Here is a 22,231-nt window from a genome sequence, read left to right on the forward strand (position 1 = left end):
AACCTTGCTACCAATTGACTACCGCTCTGAGTTGTGGGTAAGATTATCTCTTGTTTTTCTCATGCAGTTGTCGTCTATTTGTGTCATCGTTATGTCTACTATTGTGTTTTTGGAGTCACCGACTCAATGTCTTTGGTTGAGGTATATGGAGATTCTTGAAGGTGAATTACAATGTCCTGGTCAGAAGAGGGAATAGGTGGACTGCTTGGTTGATATTAGGTTGATATGTGGTTGTCCGGGCTAAGGTGTGATTGTTAGTTTTGACGTGTATGGTTAGCTAAGTTGTTATGCATACCGTGTAACTAGGAGAGGCTGGTTGGGTTGTTTTAAGTCCTGGAAAATGTGGTTGTTATGCTTGATGTGCGTGTGACATAATAATCATGGCTGGTGGGTTATTCGACGTGTCAGGAGTTGGTTGTTTGGCTTGAAGATGTGGTGCTTTTGCTTAATGGGTGTATAATGAACTTACTATTAATTATGGGCTTATGTTAATCCACCGTTATGTTGGGAGTTGGTTATTCGACATGTTGGGAGTTTAGTGTTTACGTAGGTTAGTAATATGTCAGTGCTTATTCTTTGGTATAGGTGTTAAGATTACTAGAATTCAGACTCAAGATTTAGACAATAGACTACAAGAGTCAGGTAAGCGGTGTTTCTATGCTAGATTTTGCTATAAATTGACTGAGGTTGACTTTGTAAAAACCCTACATGTTTTGTTATAAAAACAGCCTTAGTGATTTTCCGCACTAGTCTCTATTTCTGAACTTTAAAATCTGACATTTTATTATGACGGGTGTAGACATCAGTAGATTTTTACACAACGATTTTCTACAGCATAAACTGTGAATATGAAATTCTAAATATTTGTCCGATTATATGATATTATTTGATCAGTATACTATTCCAATTATTGCATTGCATATGATTTTATCTTATGTCTGACATTGCCAAGGGTATAAAAATTGTGGCCTCTGATTTGTGAGTGCAATCCCTTTGCTCACTTAGTGATGTATCCTTGCACTGAAGGTCTCTTAGTATTATATATGCATATAATGATCACTAAAATGAGGTGTTTCTGGTAATATTTCAACCATTTTGATAGTTGTCGGTCTATTGTATTTTATAAATGGTTCATGCTTACATACTAGTCTAGGATCGCTGCTTACTGAGTTATTGATAAATCAACACTTATCTCTAATATTTTTTGAGATGCCTCTGAGGTGCCAGTTAAAGATCAGGAATAGAAAGCATGGTTAGGACTAGTTGGGCATAGAGGAATAAGTGCTTGAGATGCACAAGTGATTACCAGTTTTGAATAAGTGCCAAAGAGTACAAGAGACCATTGGATTAATTATTAAATTACTTAATTTTTTCCCTATGTTAGTATTATGAGTTAATAGTGTATTATTTGAGACTTGTGGAGTTTCGTTGCTTGAATAACTTTATACTTGGAGTGTTATTATGAAGGAAATCTTTTTTTGAAATAAATGAGTTTTACTTCTTATAAAGAAACTTCCTCTGTCTTTAGAGTACATTATGGATGTTGTATTGTGATTTTTAGAAGCAGGAAATAACTCCCTAACTCTCCAAGTACGGGAGTGTTACAGGACCATTCAATTAACCTTTAGTTAGGAACCAGCCCCATTTCTATACGACCTTATCGCTACCCCTATTTTCAGAAAGATGAAATAGAAATGATAGTTAAGCAACTGCTGGACTCAGGTGTTGTGAGGTCTAGCCAAAGCCCCTACTCCTTTCCTGTGTTATTGGTAACAAAAGGTGGATGAGACGTGGTGATTGTGTGTAGACTACCAAGCCCATAATAGTGTGAATATTAAGGACACATTCCCCATATCGGTATTGGAGGAGTTGATGGATTTGCTGTTTAAAGCCAAAATCTTCTCTAAGCTTGATCTAAGATCGGGCTACCATCAAATAAGGGTTAAGCCAGCAGATGTACCAAAGATTGTCTTTCGCACCCATGAAGGGCACTACGAATTCCTAGTTATGCCTTTTGGCTTAACTAATGCCTTATCAACTTTTCAAAGTTTGATGAACTAGGTTTTTAGACCCCATCTCAAAAAATTTATTTTAGTGTTTTTTTATGACATTTTAATTTACAGCAGGGATTTCGAGGAGCACCTAACTCACCTATAGCTTGCATTTGAAATCTTGAGGAAGAACTAGTTGTTTGCCAAACTAAGGAAATATTTATTCGGGTGTGAAGAAATCTCCTACTTGGAGCATCTAATTTCAAGTCAGCGGGTATGGGTAGACCCTGATGAATTAGAAGTTATGATGAATTGGCCAACACTTAAGTCTCTAAAAGCCTTGAGGGGTTTTTTGGGCTTAACCGGATACTACAGATGATTCATAAAGAATTATGGCGAAATTACTTCTAAGCTAACCAGTTTGCTAAAAAGTGATAGTTTTAAATGGAATGAAGTGGCACAAGAGGTATTTAAAAGGTTGAAGTCAGCCATCACTCAACCATCAGTTTTAGCACTTCCTATTTTCCAGCTTCAGTTTATTATTGAATGCAATGCTTCTGGAGATGCTATAAGAGTTGTCCTTATGTAGAAGGGCGGCCATTGGCCTCTTTCAGCAAGGCCTTGAAGGGAAGGGCCATAGGGTTATCAACATACGAAAAGGATTTGTATGAACTGGTATCACCAATGCAGAAATAACGTCCCTATTTACTTGGGTAGACTTTTGTGATCAAAACTGACTACCAAATCCTCAAATTTTTATTGGACCAAAGGGTGGGCACACGCATGCAACAGAAGTGGGTGTCAAAATTGATGGAGTATGACTTTATGGTGGAATATAAGAAAGGAAAGGAAAATGTGGTGGCAGATGCCTTATCGAGGCACGGAGAATAGGAAGTTTGGGTAGCTATGCTTTCACCACCCAGCTTTTATTGGATCATAGAAATTAAGGCTTCCTGTGACTCTAATGAAAAGTTGAAAGATCTACTAAGAAAACATTCAAGAGGAGATTTTCCATTCCCTTACTCCATGAGGGATGGATTGTATTTGTACATGGGAAGATTGTATGTCCCAACTGACTCAGCCCTCATTAAGAAGTTATTGACATTGGTGCATAGTAGTCTTATGGGTAGACATTTGGGCTTTGATAAGACAGTTCACAGTCTAAAGAGGGATTTTTATTGGTCGGGATGGAAGGCAGATGTTAGGTAGTTTCTCAGAGATTGTGATACTTGCCAAGTGGGGAAGGTAGACAATACACTTCCTAGTGGGCTATTACAACCTCTACCAGTACCTCAAAAACCATGGACAACCATAACCATGGATTTTTTGGAAGGACTACCTAGCTCTAATGAGTTTAATACCTTATGGGGTTGTAGTGGATAGGTTCACTAAATACGCGCCTTTGTGCCACTGTCCAATCCTTACGCAGCACGTATAGTGGCTCAGTTATTTATGAAACACATATTCAAGCTACATGGTATGCCGAAATCCATTGTGCTGACAGGGACCCCACCTTCACAAGCAAGTTTTGGAAGGAATTATTCTCACTACAAGGTATGCAATTAGCTTTTAGTACCTCATACCACCCACCGGCAGATGCTCCGTCTGAAGCAATCAACAAATGGCTAGAGAACTATCTAAGAAGCTTCACCAGTGACAAACCGAATGAGTGCTCGAAATGGGTGGAACTAGTAGAGTGGTGTTATAGTTCTAGCCTACATCCATCTACCAAAGTCTCCCCCTTTGAGGCATGTTACTGCTACAGACCACCTAGACTCCTCTCTTACACTGCAGAGACCTCTAAACTTGAAGAAGTGGATGTTACACTATGGGACAAAGACAAGCACTAGACTTTACTCAAGGAAAACATCACAATGGCCCAAAATTGTATGAAACATTACTCGGATTGGAAAAGAAAGGAACAACAGTATGTATTAGGTGATTGGATTTACCTTCTACTTTAGCCCTATAGGAAAACCTTGGTGCAACAACGTCAAACTTTGAAGCTCTCTCCCCACTTTTATGTCCCTCTCCTGACACAGCCCAGATCCATGGCGTTTTCCATGTATCACAACTTAAGCTAAAATTGGGCCAAAGCATGACACCCATACCCAAGCTACCTCCCGTGAACCATCAAGGAATCGTCAAACCCGAACCTGAAGAGGTTCTTGCTCGTCAACTGAGGAAGAAGAAGAATTGGCAATTTGTGGAGATCCTCATATGCTGGAGGAGACAACATGCTAACGAAGCCTGGTGGGAGCCTTACTACACGATGGGTTTAAATTTCCCCACCTTGTGGGCAAGGTGTTGTGAAGAGAGGGGGAATGTCAAACGACGACACAATGGGAGTTAGGGTAAGTGAAATGAAGTGATGAGTTGAAGAGAAACTGAAGTTAATGTCGTGTGAAGTGAAGAAGGGTCGTGGGCCATGGGGTTTTAACACGTGTGGGCTAAATAAAGGAAGGCCCTTTTACGGTAGTTAGTAAATGGGTCTTAGAGTTGGGCCATTGGGCCGTAGCCTTCTTGGATCAGCTAAGTCCAAATATCATTTTATTAGTTGTATTGTTTTATTTCAGTAGCAATTTATTTCTAATTTCCTATTGGTTGGGAACCTTCTAGGTGAATAGGGTCTAGGTTTGTTATAGTCAGTAGCAGAAGGTTGTTAGAGATAACCAGAATATTTTCAATTGTTCTTTCGTGTCTCCTGGAAGTGCTCCCCTCGAAGAGAGCTGTGTTCTTACCTATGACATTAATTCCAGAACTTTCCATCGTTTTCTATCCATTTATATATCTTTTCTACTACACTTTATTTGGATTTATTACAGTTTCCAGCACCAAACACTTAAAGATCATCAGGAAATGACTTTGCTATCATGGTTGCTGCAGTCACAGCAAGAGCTTCACAAAACACCCGTGATCAATCCCCTCCTATCTCTTATTTTCATCTTTTCATTTCTGTACTTTTTTAAATGCATATTTAGAAGTGGCAAACCCAATTTACCTACATCCCCACCAAAGCTTCCAATCATAGGCAACCTTCACCAGCTTGGTACACTCCCATACCGCTTCCTTCAAGCACTTTCTAAGAATTATGGCATCGTAATGCTCTTATACTTGGGCCATGCTCCAACCCTCGTGGTATCATTTGCAAATTGGCCAGTGAAGTCTTGAAGACAAATGATAATGTTTTCCCCAGCCGACCCCAAAACACAGCAGCCAAAATCTTACTTTATGGTTGCACTAATATGGGATTCGCAACTTATGGTGAGTATAGGAGACAAGTTAGGAAATTTTGTGTCCACGAGCTTTTAAGCCTCAAAAGAGTGTAGTCAATCCAATTTCTAAGGGAAGAAGAAGTTGCTTCGTTAACAAATAAGATACGAGAGTTGTGCTCCAAATAGATTTTTGTTAATCTAAGCGAAATGATCATTGCAGGGCCTCCAATAACATAGTCTCTAGATGTACGCTTGGACAGAAGTTTGAAGAAGAAGATGGCAAGAGAAGTTTTGGACATCTAGCAAGAAAGTAATGGGGCAATTGACAGCATTTTGTTTTGGTGATTTCTTCCCTTATTTAGGATGGGTTGATTTTCTTATGGGATTCATCCCAAGTCTCAAAGCCACTTTTAGAGAATTAAATATATTTTTTGATCAACTGATTGAAGAACACAAAACAACAAAAAGTAATGATGAACAACCTAACAAGAAAGATTTCGTGCATATTCTACTCCAACTTCAAAGCAATCCTACTTGGCTCTTTCTCTCTCTCTCTCTCTCTCACTCTCTCTCTGTGTTGTGTGTATGTTTGTTAGTGCATATTGCAAACACTCTGCACACACGTTTAATATTGTTTTCTTTTTCCAAAATTCAAGACATGTTTGTGGCAAGAACTGATACTACTTCAACAACTTTAGAATGGTTAATGGCAAAGGTCATAGAAAATCCAATTATCATGAAGAAAGCACAGGATGAGGTGAGAAGAGTGGTGGGCAAGAAGTCAAAAATAGATGTGAATGATATCATTAAAATGCATTACTTGAAATGTATCATCAACGAAACTCTTAGACTGCATCCACCAGCTCCCTTGTTACTATGTTAAGGGTAATACCAACTCTACACCAAAATACATCTCACAGCCAAAGGACCCGAGTGCTATCACGTAAAAACCCTCTGCATGTGCCCCTGCAGGTAACGTTGGTATCAATTCCCATATGCCCACTGACAATTGTTTAATTTGTCAAGTATGCAATCGCCAAGGGTACTCTGCTTTCACTTGCATATATCGGTTTAATCAAGCCTACACAACTCCTTCACCAGCATTTGCAAATTATTCTTCCTCCAACTACATCTCGGGTACAAGTTGGTATCCAGATACAGCCACCACAAATCACATCACCAGTGACTTGGATAAGTTGAATCTGTAAGTTGCTGACTATCATGGTGAGGACCAGCTGCATGTTGGTGATGGTTCCATAGTTCACATTTCCTACTCTGGTTCAACTTCCTTTTCCTCTTCTTCTACTACTTCTGTCCTTAATAAAAGTTTAAACGTTCCTTCATTTAAAAAAAAAAAAAAAAAAAACCTCACTTCTGTCCATCAATTTTGCACCGATAATAACGTGTTCTTTGAATCTTTCTCTAACTCTTTTTGTGTTAAGGACTACCACTCAGGGAAACCACTACTTTAGGGAACCACCCATAAGGGACTCTACTCCTCACCACCATCTTCATCAGCTTTGACTACCTCTCTCTCACTTTCAAGTTGGCACTCTCGGTTGGCCACTCTTCTCTCAAACTTGTTCGTTCAATTCTACAGCAACACGATCTGCCGTATGATCCTGCAATAATTCCATCATTTTGTGATGCATGTGCTAAGGCCAAGTCTCATAGGCTGCTCATTCAAGGCCTCACAAATCAGCCGCACCTTTTCAATTAGTTTTCTCAAATTTATGGGGACCTTCCCTCATGTATCTCTTGATGGATATCAGTTTTTATATTAGTTTATTGGATGATTACTCTCGCTACACTTGGTTCTCAAGCATTTGATACTTTTGTCGAGTTTAAATCACAAGTTGAACTTCAATTCCAAACTAAAATTAAACAATTCCAATCAAATTAGGGGGTGAATTTAGACCATTCTCTCAATTTTTAGAATCCTATGGCATCATCCATCGAGTAACTTGTCCACATAATCATACAAAAAATGATATTGTCAAAAGGAAACATCACCACATTGTAGACACAGGCTTATCCCTCATTGCCCATGCATTAGTTCCTTTTAAATTTTGACCAAAAGCATTTACCCATGTCCCATAATTAATCAATATTCTACCATCTCTGTCTCTTCAAAATTCCTCTCCTTATTTTCTCCTTCATTAGACTCATCCCAATTACAAACCTTAAGGGTATTTGGCTCTGCTTGCTGGCTCTCATAGCTCCATACAATGCTCAGAAATTTTCCTATCGCTCACTAGAATGTGTATTTTTGGGCCTCAGTCCAGCCCACAAGGGCTTTACTTGTTACCATATTCCCCCAGGCCGCTCATATACATCCAACGATGTCAAATTTATTGAGTCTTCATTCCCATTTGTTCACTTACCAAAAGCCCGAACAATTCATTACCCACTCACGTTGCCTTACCACACTTTAATTTAAACCAGCCCATCGTAATTCCTTCCTCTCCTTCCTCTTCGGTTTTGGGCACACCTCTTTCATCTTCTTCCCTACCATCAACAAACACACAGAGCACTCCACCACCAGTTCCTCAGCAACCTGCACATTCAATGGTGACATGGTCTCGCACAGGCTCTCTTTGGCCTCACTAACTTATCGATGGAACAATTAAATGGCCTCTTCCCCGACCTCTTATAAGTGACATACACTCTGTTCCCAAAACACCTTCAAGTTACACTGTTGCTCAACAACATCCTGAATGGTGTGAGGCCATGGCCAAGGAATTCAACGCTCTGCTTGCAAACCACACTTGGTCCTTAGTTCCATCCTCTCAGGCCTCAAATATTGTTACCTGTAAGTGGGTCTTTCGCACAAAATGATTTGCAGATGGTTCGATAGAATGACGAAAGGCCCGTCTCGTAGCTAAAGGATTTCTTCAACAATCCGATATCGACTTTGAGGAGATATTCAGCCTAGTTGTGAAGGCAACTACTGTTCGGCTTGTTCTTGCTATTGACGTGTCTCACAAGTGGCCTATTCGTTAATATGATGTGCAAAATGCATTTTTGTAAGGTCCATTGCATGAAATTGTGTTCATGACCCAACCGCCAGGATTTTCTCACCCCAAATTTCCCTCTCATGTTTACAGGTTGCATAAAGCCATCTATGGCCTCCGACAATCGCCCCGTGCATGGTACTCTAGATTGAGCTGCCAGTTGATTGATCTTGGCTTCAAAATCTCTTCAGTCGATCCTTCCTTATTTTTAAGATCAACTGAGTCCAGCACCACCTTTTTGTTAGTGTAAGTTGATGACCTCTTGGTCACAGGCTCACCATTTCAACAAATCTCTGAGCTTATAACAACATTGCGCACTAACTTCCCCATCACTGATCTCAGCAAGTTAATCTTCTTTCTCAATGTTGAAGCCACTCCCAACTCCAATGGTCTACTCTTAACTCAACAAAAATACATCACATATCTACTCAAAAGGGCCAATATGCATCTTGCCAAAATAGTAAAGACTCTGATGGCCACCTCTAAGAAACTGAGTGATTTCAATGGTAACATGTTTGAAGACCCCACTTTGTATCGTAACACGGTTGGATCACTGCAATACCTCTCATTTACATGGCCCGATCTTGCATTCACAGTGAGCAAAGTATGTCAATACATGCATGCCCCTCATGTACCTCATTGGCAAGCGGTTAAGTGTATCTTACGATACCTTAAACACACCTCCACAGTTGGTCTTCAGCTTTCTCCTTCTTCAACCTTCAATATCACTACTTTTTCCGACGCCAATTGGGATGGGTGTCCCGATGATCGGTTTTCTACTAGTGGCTTCTGTGTCTTACTCGGCAACAACTTGATTTCTTTGTCTTCAAAGAAGTAGCCTATGATCATCCGTTCCTCCACCAAGGCAGAATTCAAAGTAGTTGCATTAGCAATTGCTAAAGTCATTTGGATTCAGAACCTTTGCCGAGACCTGGGTGTTAATCAAGCTCGAGCTCCTTTGATCTATTGTGACAACATGGGCGCTACTTACCTTTCCTCAAACCCAATTTTTCATGCAAGAATGAAGCATGTCAAGATCGACTTCCATTTTGTGCGTGATCGGTTCCTTAATAAATCTCTGAATGTAGCATTCATCTCAGGAAAAGATAAGCCTGCTGATGCTCTATTAAAACCACTTTCATCTACACGGTTTACCATTTTGTGTTCAAGTCTGCGCCTCCAGCACTTGCTGCTAGACTTGAGGGGGGATGCTAAGACCGACTCTACACCAAAATATAGCTCATAGCCAAAGGACCCGAGTGCTATCACATAATAACCCTCTACATGTGCACCTGCTGCATGTGCCCCTGCTGCATGAGCAGTGTGCACTCTCTGTAACAACCTATATTTAGGTCTAGAAGATTCTATTCTTTGTAGAAAATTCTTTTAGCTTGTATATAAAAAGATCGATTGTTATCAAAATATCATAAATGAAAATACAGAGCTAGGCTTCCTTCAACATACAACCTCGAGAAACATGATCAGCAAGTGTGATACTAGGAGGAGGTTATGATATATCACCGAAACAAAAGTATTTGTCAATACATGGGCAATCCAAAGGGACCCTAATGTATGGGAAAGGTCATAGAAGAGTTCCACCCTGAGAGATTCATAGACAACGTAATTGATTTTTGAGGAAAATATTTTGAATTCCTTCAGAAGAGTTCCTAGAGAAGGGGTGCCCTCATGGATTGATATTATTTGGTGTTGCTACAGTTGAATTTGTGATTGCAAACCTCATGTGTTGGTTTGACTAGAAGTTGCCTACACCAATCCGAGGGAAAGATCACTTGGACATGAGTGAAGTTAACACCCTGGTTGTGACCAAGAAAACTCCTCTTCATCTGGTACCAATATTGTACTCTCCATGATCATCCATTAAGATCAGATTCCCAGTGTTCATAATATGACTTTTCTTGAGGTTGTTCACCTCTTGATCTATCCTCGATCTTATTGAAATGTAATATGCATGCTACGCTAAAGCTCACAACAAATTTTACCACAAAAATCTTATATACCTCATATGATTAGCAACATATATATTAATATAATTACTTTGACTCATTTTTTTGTTTTAACTTTGTTCATATTTGCACATAAGTTTGCAAAGTCTATGTAGTAAAATTTGTGATACATCTATGTGAAACCCAGGCCCTTGTACGAAGCCCAGCCCCTGAAATTTGCTTTCGAACTGGTGCCATTTTGGTGAGTTTTTCTTCTTTCTCTTAGTTTTCTTTTCTCCCGTATCTACTTCCTCCTATTTGGTTATTCCCTAATATTTTTTCCCATCTCTCATCCTCGATACAAACTCCCACTCCCCTATCAGTTATACATGCAGTTTTTTTCCCTCACTCTCATTTTCTCAAAACAAACTAACCCTCACACTGTTGCTCTCCTTCGATTTTTCTGCCCTTAGAGATTGTTACTGAAAGTGTCTATTAGTGTTGCATTTTTGGGTGAAATTTTGGTTTGGGTCCAAAGCTCCTCATGCCGATTTTGGGTTGTCGTCGAGCCCTCTTATTGGAACTCTTAACGATGGTAAAATGATCTCACTCTCTTTTTTTTTCCTTTCCCTCTATTTTTCATGCAAGCACAGATTTTCATTTCTTCTGATTTTTCACGCACACACCCACGACAACAGCTTTTGTACACAAACGAAATCTTACCTAGTCTCACACACCCTTTTTGTTTTGGTTCATCGTGCACATACTCAAATCACTCAATCTCTCATTGTGCAGATCACTATCTCTTTCACTTGATTTCAGTGAGTTTTAGGTTTGCTTTGGATTGGGGTTATGCAAAGCTATTTGAGACATTATTAGGTAATGGCTTTATGAAACATTAGATAGTGATGTTCATTAACTACAAGTGTAAAATCAAGTAACACTACAACATTGTGTCACAGGGCATTGATATAATCTTTAGGCAGCGTCCGCTCGCTTGTGTTTTCATCATACTAAACTCACGAATTTAGGTAAGTTAATCTATAGCGATAGTATCATTTTTTTTACTGGATATTATGATCTGTGTTTTTTTTAATTTTTATTTGAAAACTGTTGTTTTAGTTGTTTAGTGAGTATGATATAATTGGAATTGTGGATTGAAATGTAGATAATGTGTAGTTGATGTGGTGGATGTGTGGGATTTATAATTGCATGGCTGGTTGGGAATGGTGGTGACCAAGGGTGGAGCGGTGTATTGGTGTTGATTGTCTTTAATTAAATGCATGTTGGTAAGAGGTAAGCTGTGTGGGTTGTGTTGGGCTGTTGGGTGGAGATTTTAGTGGTTATGTAGGGGTTTAAATGCTAATGGTTTGAGGCGGGGACTGTTCGGGTTTAATTTTATGATAGATATTAAGTTAAAAAGGGGCTGGTTTGGGTTGTTACTCAATAATTAGTAGCTTATTGGATTGGTTTATTAAATGTTTGGTATATGTTTTTACTAGGTGGTGATACTGTTAAAGTTCAGACTCAAGGCATAGATAATGCATGAAAGTTAGGTAAGCAGGATTCATATGCTAGATTTGCATAAAAAGAAATGAACTGAGGTTGGTTTGTAAAATGTGCATGATATGTTTTTAAAAGAAAACGTGAAAATAACCTCAATATATGTGTTTTGCATTCACTCATGAAAATCTATATGAAAGAGAAAAATGCGCTTTGACATGAATAGTGTAGACATGAGCAATACTTGACATGTTTCTGAAATGTACAAAAGAGCGAATATGAAAATTGATAATTTTATACATGTAATATGAAATGTTTTGGATCTGTTATTGATCATCTGAAACTGATATGAATGTGTTCTGCATGTGGTTTGATATGATAGGGATATTAAAAACCTTTGGCATACTTATGTGTTTTGATTCTGATTCTGATTCAGAATATGGTTCTGATATGATGATACTGGTTCACGTGATATGGTTGGTACCAACATGATATGATATCATTGAGTACACCCACTTTGGAAACAAAATGGTATTTTATGTGTTCTTTCCTGTGTGCACACTCGGAACTCCGAGGTTGAAAAATTGAAAGTTTCATAATATGATACTGCCTGGTTTGGCCATCGGGGATAACATAACCCTACCACAGGGGTTAAACATGGTATATGATATGATATGATATAATACGATATGATATGATAAGATGAAGATGTTCAGTTATGTTATGTCAAAGCGTTTTTTAATATGAAAATGGTTTATGAATGTGAAATAATTGAAAAACCGCTCTGATTTTTTGATAATATGTTTTGAAATATGTATATGAAAATGAAATGTTTTGTTTCTGCATACTGAACTTTTTGAAAAGGCTCGTGTTTACATACTATTATATGTTTTTTGCTTACTGGGTTGTTGATAATTCACTCCTTATATTCACAATATTTTTCAAATGATATTGATGACCCAGCTGGGGGACAGGAATAGAAATTGGAGCTTCGCTAGCTGTGGATAGAGGGTGGAGTACCTAAAGGTACCATTGTTAATAGAAGGGTTTAATTTGAGTATTTGGAGTTCTTTATATTATTTGGATCTATTGAGACTTAAAGATTTATTAGTTTATGTTGAGACTACTTGGAGAATGTGGACCCCTTGATTTATGTTATTATTGTAGTGATGAATTGTGGAGTTTATAATGTGTTTATTTGGAAAATATGATATTGTTTACTGTTTGTAAAATCTTTGGAGATTGTAGATGTGTTAGGAGACATATTTATAAGTGACAGGTAGTAATCTTCCGACCCATCCGAGTACAGGGCGTTACAATCTAGCTAGCATATACACATTTCAAATTATTTATATAATTAGGGGACTTCAACCATATTAGTTACAAAGGCTTAATGTTCAATATATAGAAATATCGATCCGTGCTATTTGGACACATATGGTGCATATATAATAATTTATGCACACTCAATATTAATCTTTCAATAAATAAATAAACATCTATATATATTATTGTGGGATTTTTTTAACGTTGAATTCTTCGATTACTAATTAGCTCGATCACTACAAGAAATTAGACTTTTTTCAGCGCTCAAAATCGTCGCAAATACCCCTACTAATGGTTGCAATTGATTATTTACAGCGATTTTTAATTCGCTGCATATTCGACAAAATTAAAGTGTCATTTTTTATCAATTTCAGCGATAGGAAAAAATCGTCACAAAAAATTACTATTTTCGGCGATTTTTGTCCACCACAACTGTACCAAAAATCTACGAAAATGGCATTTCCGTTTATCATGAAAAAAGTCACCGCAAAAAGTTCAGTCTAAATTCTCTCCCTCCTTTTCCCACCTTCACACTAGATATTGTGCGACGACTTGAAAATCACCGAAAATAAGAAATATTTGTAGCGATTTCTTTTGCGACGATTTTAAAATCACTGGAAAATGTCTAATTTCTTGTTGTGCAAATAAATTATATATAGAAGAACGAAGACAAATTGTGCATGTGTTATATATAGTGGGAAAGAAACAAGTGTTTTTTATAACTTTTAAGATTTTGCTCTCCCTTTTTTGCTCCCATGTAAGACCCAGCTCACTGCCACCATGCACGTGGTACACGGTTCCATAAACTGTCGCACGGGTTCACGCCTTCGTCGCTTTGTTCACGTTCTTATTTCCATTTTCATGCATGTACGTGTATCCTTTTCCTCCAGGTTTTATCTCTTTACCATTTTTCTCTTATATATATGTTAAACATCTTCAGCCCTAGACTAAGCGCCGCTAGTTCTCCCCTTCACTGAAGGCCATCGTTTCTCTGCAAAATACCAAATCGAAGGCCCGGTCTGCAACTAGTAAACCGCCACCCGTAGAGCTGTTTCGTTTGCCTCCAACCTGCTAACCCACACCGCAAGCTGTTGTCGCACCACCCTCGGTCCACCGTGCCCAGCCACATGGTGCTACCACCCAACACTGTAGCCTTGGTTGCAAGCCCCAAAATACTCTGTTTTAGTTGTAAAAAACAAAGCAATTCCAAACCGCGTAGCCAAGTGCAGAACACTGAGGAAATGGCCCTACAACATTGGTTCATACAATCATGGAAAGAGCTACAAAAAGTACCCGTCTATCTCCTCCTATCTCTACTCTTTCTCTTTTCATTTCAGCGTTTTTGCAAACGTATATTTAAAACTACCAAACTCAATTTGCCTCCTTCCCCACCAAAGCTTCCAATTATAGGCAACCTTCACCAGCTCTCACACCGCTCTTTTCGAGCCCATTCTGAGAAGTATGGCCCTATAATACTCTTACACTTGGGTCATACTCCAACCTTGATAGTGTCATCTGCCGATATAGCCAGAGAAGTCATGAAGTCGCATGATCTTGTTTTCTCAAACGGGCCCCAAACTACAGTCGCCAACACCTTACTCTATGGTTGCACTGACCTTGGGTTCGCACCCTATGGTGAGTATTGGAGACAAGTTAGGAAGATTTGTGTCCTCGAGCTTTTGAGCCTTAAAAGAGTGCAATCGTTTCAGTATGTAAGGGAAGAAGAAGTTGATTCAATAATGAAAAAGATACGGGAGTTGTGCCTCAAACAGACTCATGTTAATCTAAGCGAGATGATCATTGCAACCTTAAACAACATAGTCTCAAGATGCATATTTGGACGGAAATTTGAAGAAGAAAATGGTAAGAGAAGATTTGGACATCTATCAAGAAGGATAATGAAACTATTGATGTGGCGCCCACAACCCCCATGTAATGAGACACGGGAATCGAGATGCTGGGATGATGACAACAGGGTTACACATTCCAACGATAGTGCCAAGTGTGTGTACATGCAACAGTGTACAATAAACAACGCAGCGAATAATTAAGTTAACTAAGTACCAGAATGATTAATATAATTTAAACAATCAGTAAAAAGGTTTAAAAATTATACAGTCATCCGAAATAAATATTTTACAAGTCCCAAACCAGAAAATGAATCACATAAAATCTTTTTATTCAACACACGCTATTTTTCCAGAAAACAGCCCATTATTCCATTAACCAATGCACCATGATCCCCCCTAGGGATCATCCGCACGTCCTGGCTTCTTAGCGATGCTCAGTTCTGCGCCCAGCGCGTTCGTGGCCAAGCACCCACTACGCAACGAGCGATGTCCAGTTCCGCGCCCAGCGCATTTGTGGCCAAGTATCCTCTAGCCCCCGCCAGCAGAGGGGCCACAGAGTCGGCACGAGACCATCTCGTCCGATCCCATCGTCGCCCAGCGACAATCCAGGGGACGTCACTCAGTATATTTCGCTTCTGAGTGACCAGAGGACTACACCGAAATAATACCCCATCTCAGCTTGGGGTCGTGATACACGCACCCAAAAATCCTTTAACACATGAAAACCTAGTTTTCATGAAATACATGAACATGAATACATGTACACGAAAACCCAGTTTCCTTTACAAACATGATCATGCGTGCAATATGCCATGTACATGAACAACACCAAAACCAACAACCAACAATTCACAATTCACAATACCAACCAAACACACAACTCCATCCACAATTAATCCGACCCCTGAACTCCTCGGACTCAATCCGGCATGTCCAACCAGTTCACAATAATATGAGTTAGTGCAAAAATATATTTAAATCACGATAGTTCTTTGGAAAAATACTTACAGTGCTATATAATAATTTCCGAAGGATCACGGTGGTGCAAAAGGTGGTGGCTCAGCAACGAACAGTGTAAAATACACTGTGGCCGTGGGTCTTAAAAACTCACTTTTGAATGGGGACAAACTAAGACCCGAAATTAATAGGGTAGGGCCTAGAGAGGTCGGTGAAGCCAATGGTGGTGGTGGTTTGCCGTGGGTGGTAGCGCAAATAGTGGTTTTAAGCCAAAAATATCCAAATCGAAAATGGGGTTGGATGTGCTTCACCGGTGACGGATCGGAGTTGGGGTTGGGTCCATTGGGTTGCTAGGAATTCAAGGATGAAGTGGTGAAGAAATGGTGGCCGGAGGTGGCGCGACGGCGGCGCGTGAACGAAGTGAAGGCCGCAGCTTTGGACGATTCGTGGAGGCTAACAGTGGCGCGATAGGAGCTGAGAATGGAGGGAGGTGGTCGCCGGCCGGTGGGGAAGCGAACGGCAGGGGCGGTGAGGGCCACGGCGGCGCGGCGGCGATGGGCTGGGCGAGCGACGGAATGCACAGAGAGAGAGAGAGAGGGAGGCTGTCGCGCGGGAAGGGGAAAAGCAGAGGAAGAAAAAGAAAAGGGGAAGAAAGAAAAGAAAGGGAAAAGAAAAAGAGAAAAAGAAAAGTAAGGGGAAAGAAATGAGGTCCAATCCTTACATCTTGGGTCACAAAAATGATCCAACGGAAACGATTTTAAAACAGCAAATCAATTAAAATAATTTAAACGTAATGATACAATGAAAATAAAATAATTAAATCCCACAATCAATTAATTTAAAAGAAAAATAATTTAAATGTACAATAATAAATAAATATTAAGAAAACATAACAATTTAATTTTCACAATTTAAAGATCATAAAATAACCTATTTAAAATATCCGATAATTATAAAATAAGAGAATAAAATTTTAAATTATTAAAAATAATCCTTCAGTAAAAATATACTCAAATACGAGGTGTTACAATTGACATCATTTTGTTGGGGTGACTTTTTCCCTTATTTGGGATGGATTGATGTTCTTACGGGGTTCATCGCAAATCTCAAAGCTACTTTTAGAGAATTAGACGTATTTTTTGCTCAAGTGATTGAGGAACACAAGACAAGGAATAGTAATGATGACCGGCCTTATAATAAAGATTTCGTAGATATTCTTCTTCAACTTCAAAGGGATGGAATGCTCGAATTTGAGTTCACGGAAGACAACCTCAAAGGAATCTTACTGGTCTTTCTCTCTTCTCTCTATATTCTCTAGATCTCTCTCTCCCTCCCCCATCTCTCTATATGTAAGTGTATGCTACAAATACCAAACACACCCACACAAATTAAGTACTGCACATGCGTCTAGCCAATGTTTCTCTTTTCAAAATTCAGGACCTGTTTTTCGCAGGAAGTGATACGACTTCAACAACTTTAGAATGGTTAATGGCAGAGCTTATAAAGAATCCAAATATCATGAAAAAATCACAAGACGAGGTGAGAAGAGTGGTGGGAATGAAGTCAAAAATAGATGTGAATGATATAAATCAAATGAATTACTTGAAATGTATCTTGAAGGAAACTCTCAGAGTACATCCACCAGCTCCTCTTTCGGTACCTCGAGAAACATCATCAAGTGTGATATTAGGAGGTTATTATATTCCGCCAAAAGCCAAGGTATTTGTCAATACATGGGCGATCCGAAGGGACTCTACCGTATGGGATAAGCCAGAAGAGTTCCTTCCTGAGAGATTTATAAACAACCCAGTTGATTTTAAAGGTCAAGACTTTGAATTCATCCCATTTGGAGGTGGGAGAAGGGGATGCCCAGGGTTGACATTCGGTGTTACTACAATTGAGTATGTGATTGCCAACCTCTTGTGTTGGTTTGACTGGAGGTTGCCTAGTCCAATTGCGCAGGGGGAAGATGACTTGGACATGAGTGAAGTTAACTACTCACTTGTTGTGACTAAGAAATTTCCTCTTCATCTTGTACCAATATTGTATTCCCCATGATACATCCAGATCAGATTCGCGCGCAGTTGTGTTCATAATATGACTTTTCCTGAGGAAATTTGCCTCATCTATTTAGGACATGGTAGTGAGGTGATCAGATGAGAAATCTGTGAATAATAGTGAAATAGTTTGTGAAGAGCAGTAAAATGGTTTGTGAATAGATGTGAAATAGTTTGTGAATAGTAGTAAAATTATTTTAATTAAAAATGTTTTGTTGAGTGTTGGGGAAGAAAAAGTTGAATAAAAATGTTGTAAAGTTAAAATATTGTAATAATATAATTTTTCAATATTATGTTTGTTTTGAAATTTGAAAAAGTAGTATTGTTTTTTATATTTTATTTGAAAGTTTGGAAAATTTGTAATGATTAGCACTACAACAGAATGCGTCTTTTGTGATAGAGAAAACTGTCACAAAAAAATGAGAAACCGTCACTAAAGATATTTGGTGACGGTTTGTGACCGTCACCACGACCGTCACCTAAAGTGCGTCACAGAAAACAATTGGTGACGGTTTACTGTTCAACCGTCACAAAAAAAAAAAAAAAAATTAGTGACGGTTGGAGGTGTTGCGTTTGGTAGAACGTTCGAACGTTCCATTTTTTGTGATGGTTGAAAACTGTCACAGAAAGTCACGTTCGGACGTCAAATTAAATGTTCGAACGATAACCTGACCGATTGGCGTTCGAATGAGAGAAGTTGACGTTCGTTGAATATAGTTCGAACGTATCATATTTACGTTCGAACATTTATGCGTCCGAATGTTAATTAGAATAAACATTCAAAATTTCGTTCGGACATTATTTTGAATGTAAACGAAGGAGCGTTCGAATGCAAGTGGTACGTTCGGAGGTTTGTTGGAACGTTAATCGTTGACTCATTCGAATGTTTTGTTCGTTTGAGGGCCAGAACATTCGAACGTAGAGGCCTACGTTCGAATGTTACGATACACAATATGTATTCATGTTCGAACGTTGGTTCGAATGTGAACAAATGCTTGAACGTATTTACTTTACATTCGAACGTATAGATCAGATATACTAATTTCATAAAATTTAAAAACATATTACTTGTTTCATCATATTACATACCATCAATTAAAAACTAATAATGTCTTATAAAATTTTAAAATTAGATATTAAAACTAGCCACCACTACAAAAGATAAATTTATTTCTTCTTTTTTCCTCGCCCACCGCGATTCTGTTGCAATGACATACACGCTCCATTTGCACCATCATCTCCTGTTGCACTTGCTCTTGCACTTCACTGCGTATTCTTTCCTCCTGGTCTCTCTATTGGTCCTGCAAACGCATCTCTAAATGAGACTGTCGTTCTAAGAGAGACTCTAACTCTTGCTGTCTCGACCTCATATACTCATTCTCACGCCGTACAACTTCTAAATCTGCCGTAAGATTATTGATTTGTGAAGTCGATGAGGTTGAGGAGGATGAACATCTATGCTTGATAGATCGTCCCAAACCTCTTGCCATACTAGACTGTGGCCCGAACACTTGCTTGAATATGTGTATGTCACTAGGAGAGGATTCCCCAGAAGTCGACTGCATCTCCATCATTTTTTCTGTAATTTGAAAGGTAATGATCGTAAATAATTAATAACGTATTAAAAGAAATAGAAATAAAAACTAAATTATTCAAAAGTTACATAAATAATTTATTTAACAAAATTAACACTGCTTACATAATTATCTGCAGCGACAGGATCCATCCATTCACTATGTTCATTAGTGTGAGCAACAGCATAGACATGAATGAGGAAAAAGTTTTTAAGATCATCACGTTTCTAACAAAGCGACATTAGCAATTTTCAAAATATAATGTTAATACTTAAATAAAAGAATATCAGGAAGATAAATGAAATCTAAAAATTTTAATTACCATTTTTTCAGCAAGACGGTGGAATAACCTTGAATCGACATGATGGTGGACAGTCAGAGCGAACTCAAGTGCTACAAAATATATTTAGAATGTTAATTATAATATGTATACATATAATATATAGAACGAATATGAATGTAAATAATTAAAAGATATAAATATAAAATACCTGATAATATGGAGATGCGAAAAGATCACAACACTTTCTCCAATCATCTAACTTCATCTGCTGAAAAGGAGACTGCGCAGCCTCTTCCAACGTCTCAAACTTCTTGAAGTGGTCATGACATCGTCCTTTGTGACGTCGAAATAGTGTAGCCATCAACTCATTCACAGTTCTCAAATCCTCGCTAAGGCCAAAGTTGAGGTCGAATTCATCCTAACAAGGGAATCAGGTCAAAAATATGATATACTAAACTGTACTCTCAAAGTAAACTCACCAGCACACGACTTCGAATGTGCTCCTTAATCTCATTCAGAACATCTCGCCATGAGCGCACATAAAATGGAGCATAAGCTCGAACTACTGTGCCAATATAGGAGGAAAGCGCTGCTGCACTATCATCCACTCCTCCAGTGGAATTATCAGGAATTGTGATCTTCAGTTTTTCGTGCCTTCTATTTTTTTCAAGAGAGATGCCACGTGTATAGCCACGACCGCGACATGCAAATGCGTCAACTACATGATAATAGATAGTATAATTATAAATTATATAGTTATTGAGACAAAAGTATTAACTATATAATTAATTATCAATGACAATATTTTCTTACTGGTAGGTGTCGATTGGCTGTTGTCCTCTTCTGTGTTAACTTGATCTTCAGGAACGGATTCCTCGAGTGGGAAGTCCTCAATGGGTTCATGACTTGGACTTGGCGGAGGCACATTTCTTCGTTGTCGTTTTGGCGGCATTCTTAAAAATAATTAATTATATCAAATGAAATTAATTAGAAGAAATTATGAAAATTCAAGATATTTTATAGTCACCTATATGAATTAAATATTTAGTACTTTTATTCTTCATCTTCGGATGAATTTTCCATGCTTGTTTCAAAATCTCCATCAATAACATCTTCATCACCATCATGCACCTCTTCTTCATTGTCCTTATCCACCTCCTGTCCGAATTCTAATTCGTCTTCATATTTTGACTCTTCCTCTTCTTCTTCCTCCTCACTTACTTGAATTGAATGATCATTTAATACAGAAGGGTCCAGATGGACAGGTGGGACATCATCTCTACACAAGGGGAGCAACTTGAGTGCACCGAGGTCAACAAACAAGTTAATACCCTCTCCATCTTCCTGGTATGCCTCTACAATCGAAGTGTCATGATCTTCATCTCCACTATTCTCGCAATCTGCACTCGTTCCTGCTTCATATATATTTCAAGGGACAAATTTTTGTACGACTCGCCAAGTTATCTCTCCACTATCTTCATCAGCAATTTTCATTAGATCAATCAAGTAATAGACTTGGGTAGCTTGACAAGCCAATACAAATGGATCATGTTCGTACCATTTAGATGCAGTATTGACACTTGTAAAGTGATTATCCCTATGTATCGAAACCCGACCACCGCTTAGATCCCACCAGTCACATTTAAAGACATATGTGACAGACCCACCCAGATATTTCAATCCGATAATATCACGTATGACACCATAATAGTCAATATCATCTGTTCCATGACTCCCATCGACCAACACACCACAGTTTTGAGTCTTTCTATTACGTTCACGGTCCATAGTATGTAATCTATAACCTCGAACCGTGCATGCGGTGTATCAAAGTGCACTATTTGAGGGACCATGGGCCAATGCATACAATTCAAAAGAAATTGATCCGAGATCACGAGCACGTTGTTCCAAAATCTAAAAATTGAAATAGTATATATTTATTATTTCATTATCCAGAGTTAAAAATTTCAAAATATAACATATATTTAATTTTAGTTCATACACGTTCTTCAAACCATCCGGGAAATTCCTCCTCGTGTCTTGCCTCTATATTTTCTACGCCTTCCATCCTAAGTTTGTCCATATGCTTACTGTTATAACATGTTGCAAAAGAAGTATATTTTGAGCACAACAATTATAGTTAATTTTAAGAAAATTATAATTATTCGAAGCATGGAATGACATACCTGAGATAATCATTAATCTCCCGGTAATTATTTAGCACATACCACCGAACTTTGCCCAACTCTTCGTCAATTAAATCGTAACATGTTTGTGCACCCAAGGGTCGTACATTCTGGGAAAACACTGATAGCTCACAAGGAGGCGGAGCAGCAAGATCAGCATTTCGCTCTTGATGATTAAATCTTGTCTTAATACCAAGAAGATATAGAGAGCAAAATATTAACCATTCATCGTGTATATAGGCCTCTGCTATTGAACCATCAGCTCTGGCTTTATTCCCAACAGTGCGCTTCAGTCGATCCAAATATCTTTCAACTGGATACATCCAACGGAA

At 38.6% G+C, this 22,231-nt stretch overlaps 1 protein-coding gene across 1 annotated transcript; it reads left to right on the plus strand.

Moving 5' to 3' along the window:
* The first annotated feature begins 14,210 nt into the window (after positions 1–14,210).
* Positions 14,211–17,893, plus strand: LOC121236049 (cytochrome P450 71A1-like). The gene is made up of 3 exons (XM_041132543.1): positions 14,211–14,894; positions 16,825–17,087; positions 17,237–17,893. Exons 1-3 carry the CDS (start codon positions 14,234–14,236, stop codon positions 17,855–17,857), a joined length of 1,545 nt encoding a protein of 514 aa, XP_040988477.1. The 5' UTR covers positions 14,211–14,233; the 3' UTR covers positions 17,858–17,893.
* Positions 17,894–22,231: the final 4,338 nt, after the last annotated feature.

This window comes from Juglans microcarpa x Juglans regia, chromosome 6D, assembly GCF_004785595.1.
Source record: "Juglans microcarpa x Juglans regia isolate MS1-56 chromosome 6D, Jm3101_v1.0, whole genome shotgun sequence".
NCBI classification, from domain to species: Eukaryota; Viridiplantae; Streptophyta; class Magnoliopsida; order Fagales; family Juglandaceae; genus Juglans; species Juglans microcarpa x Juglans regia.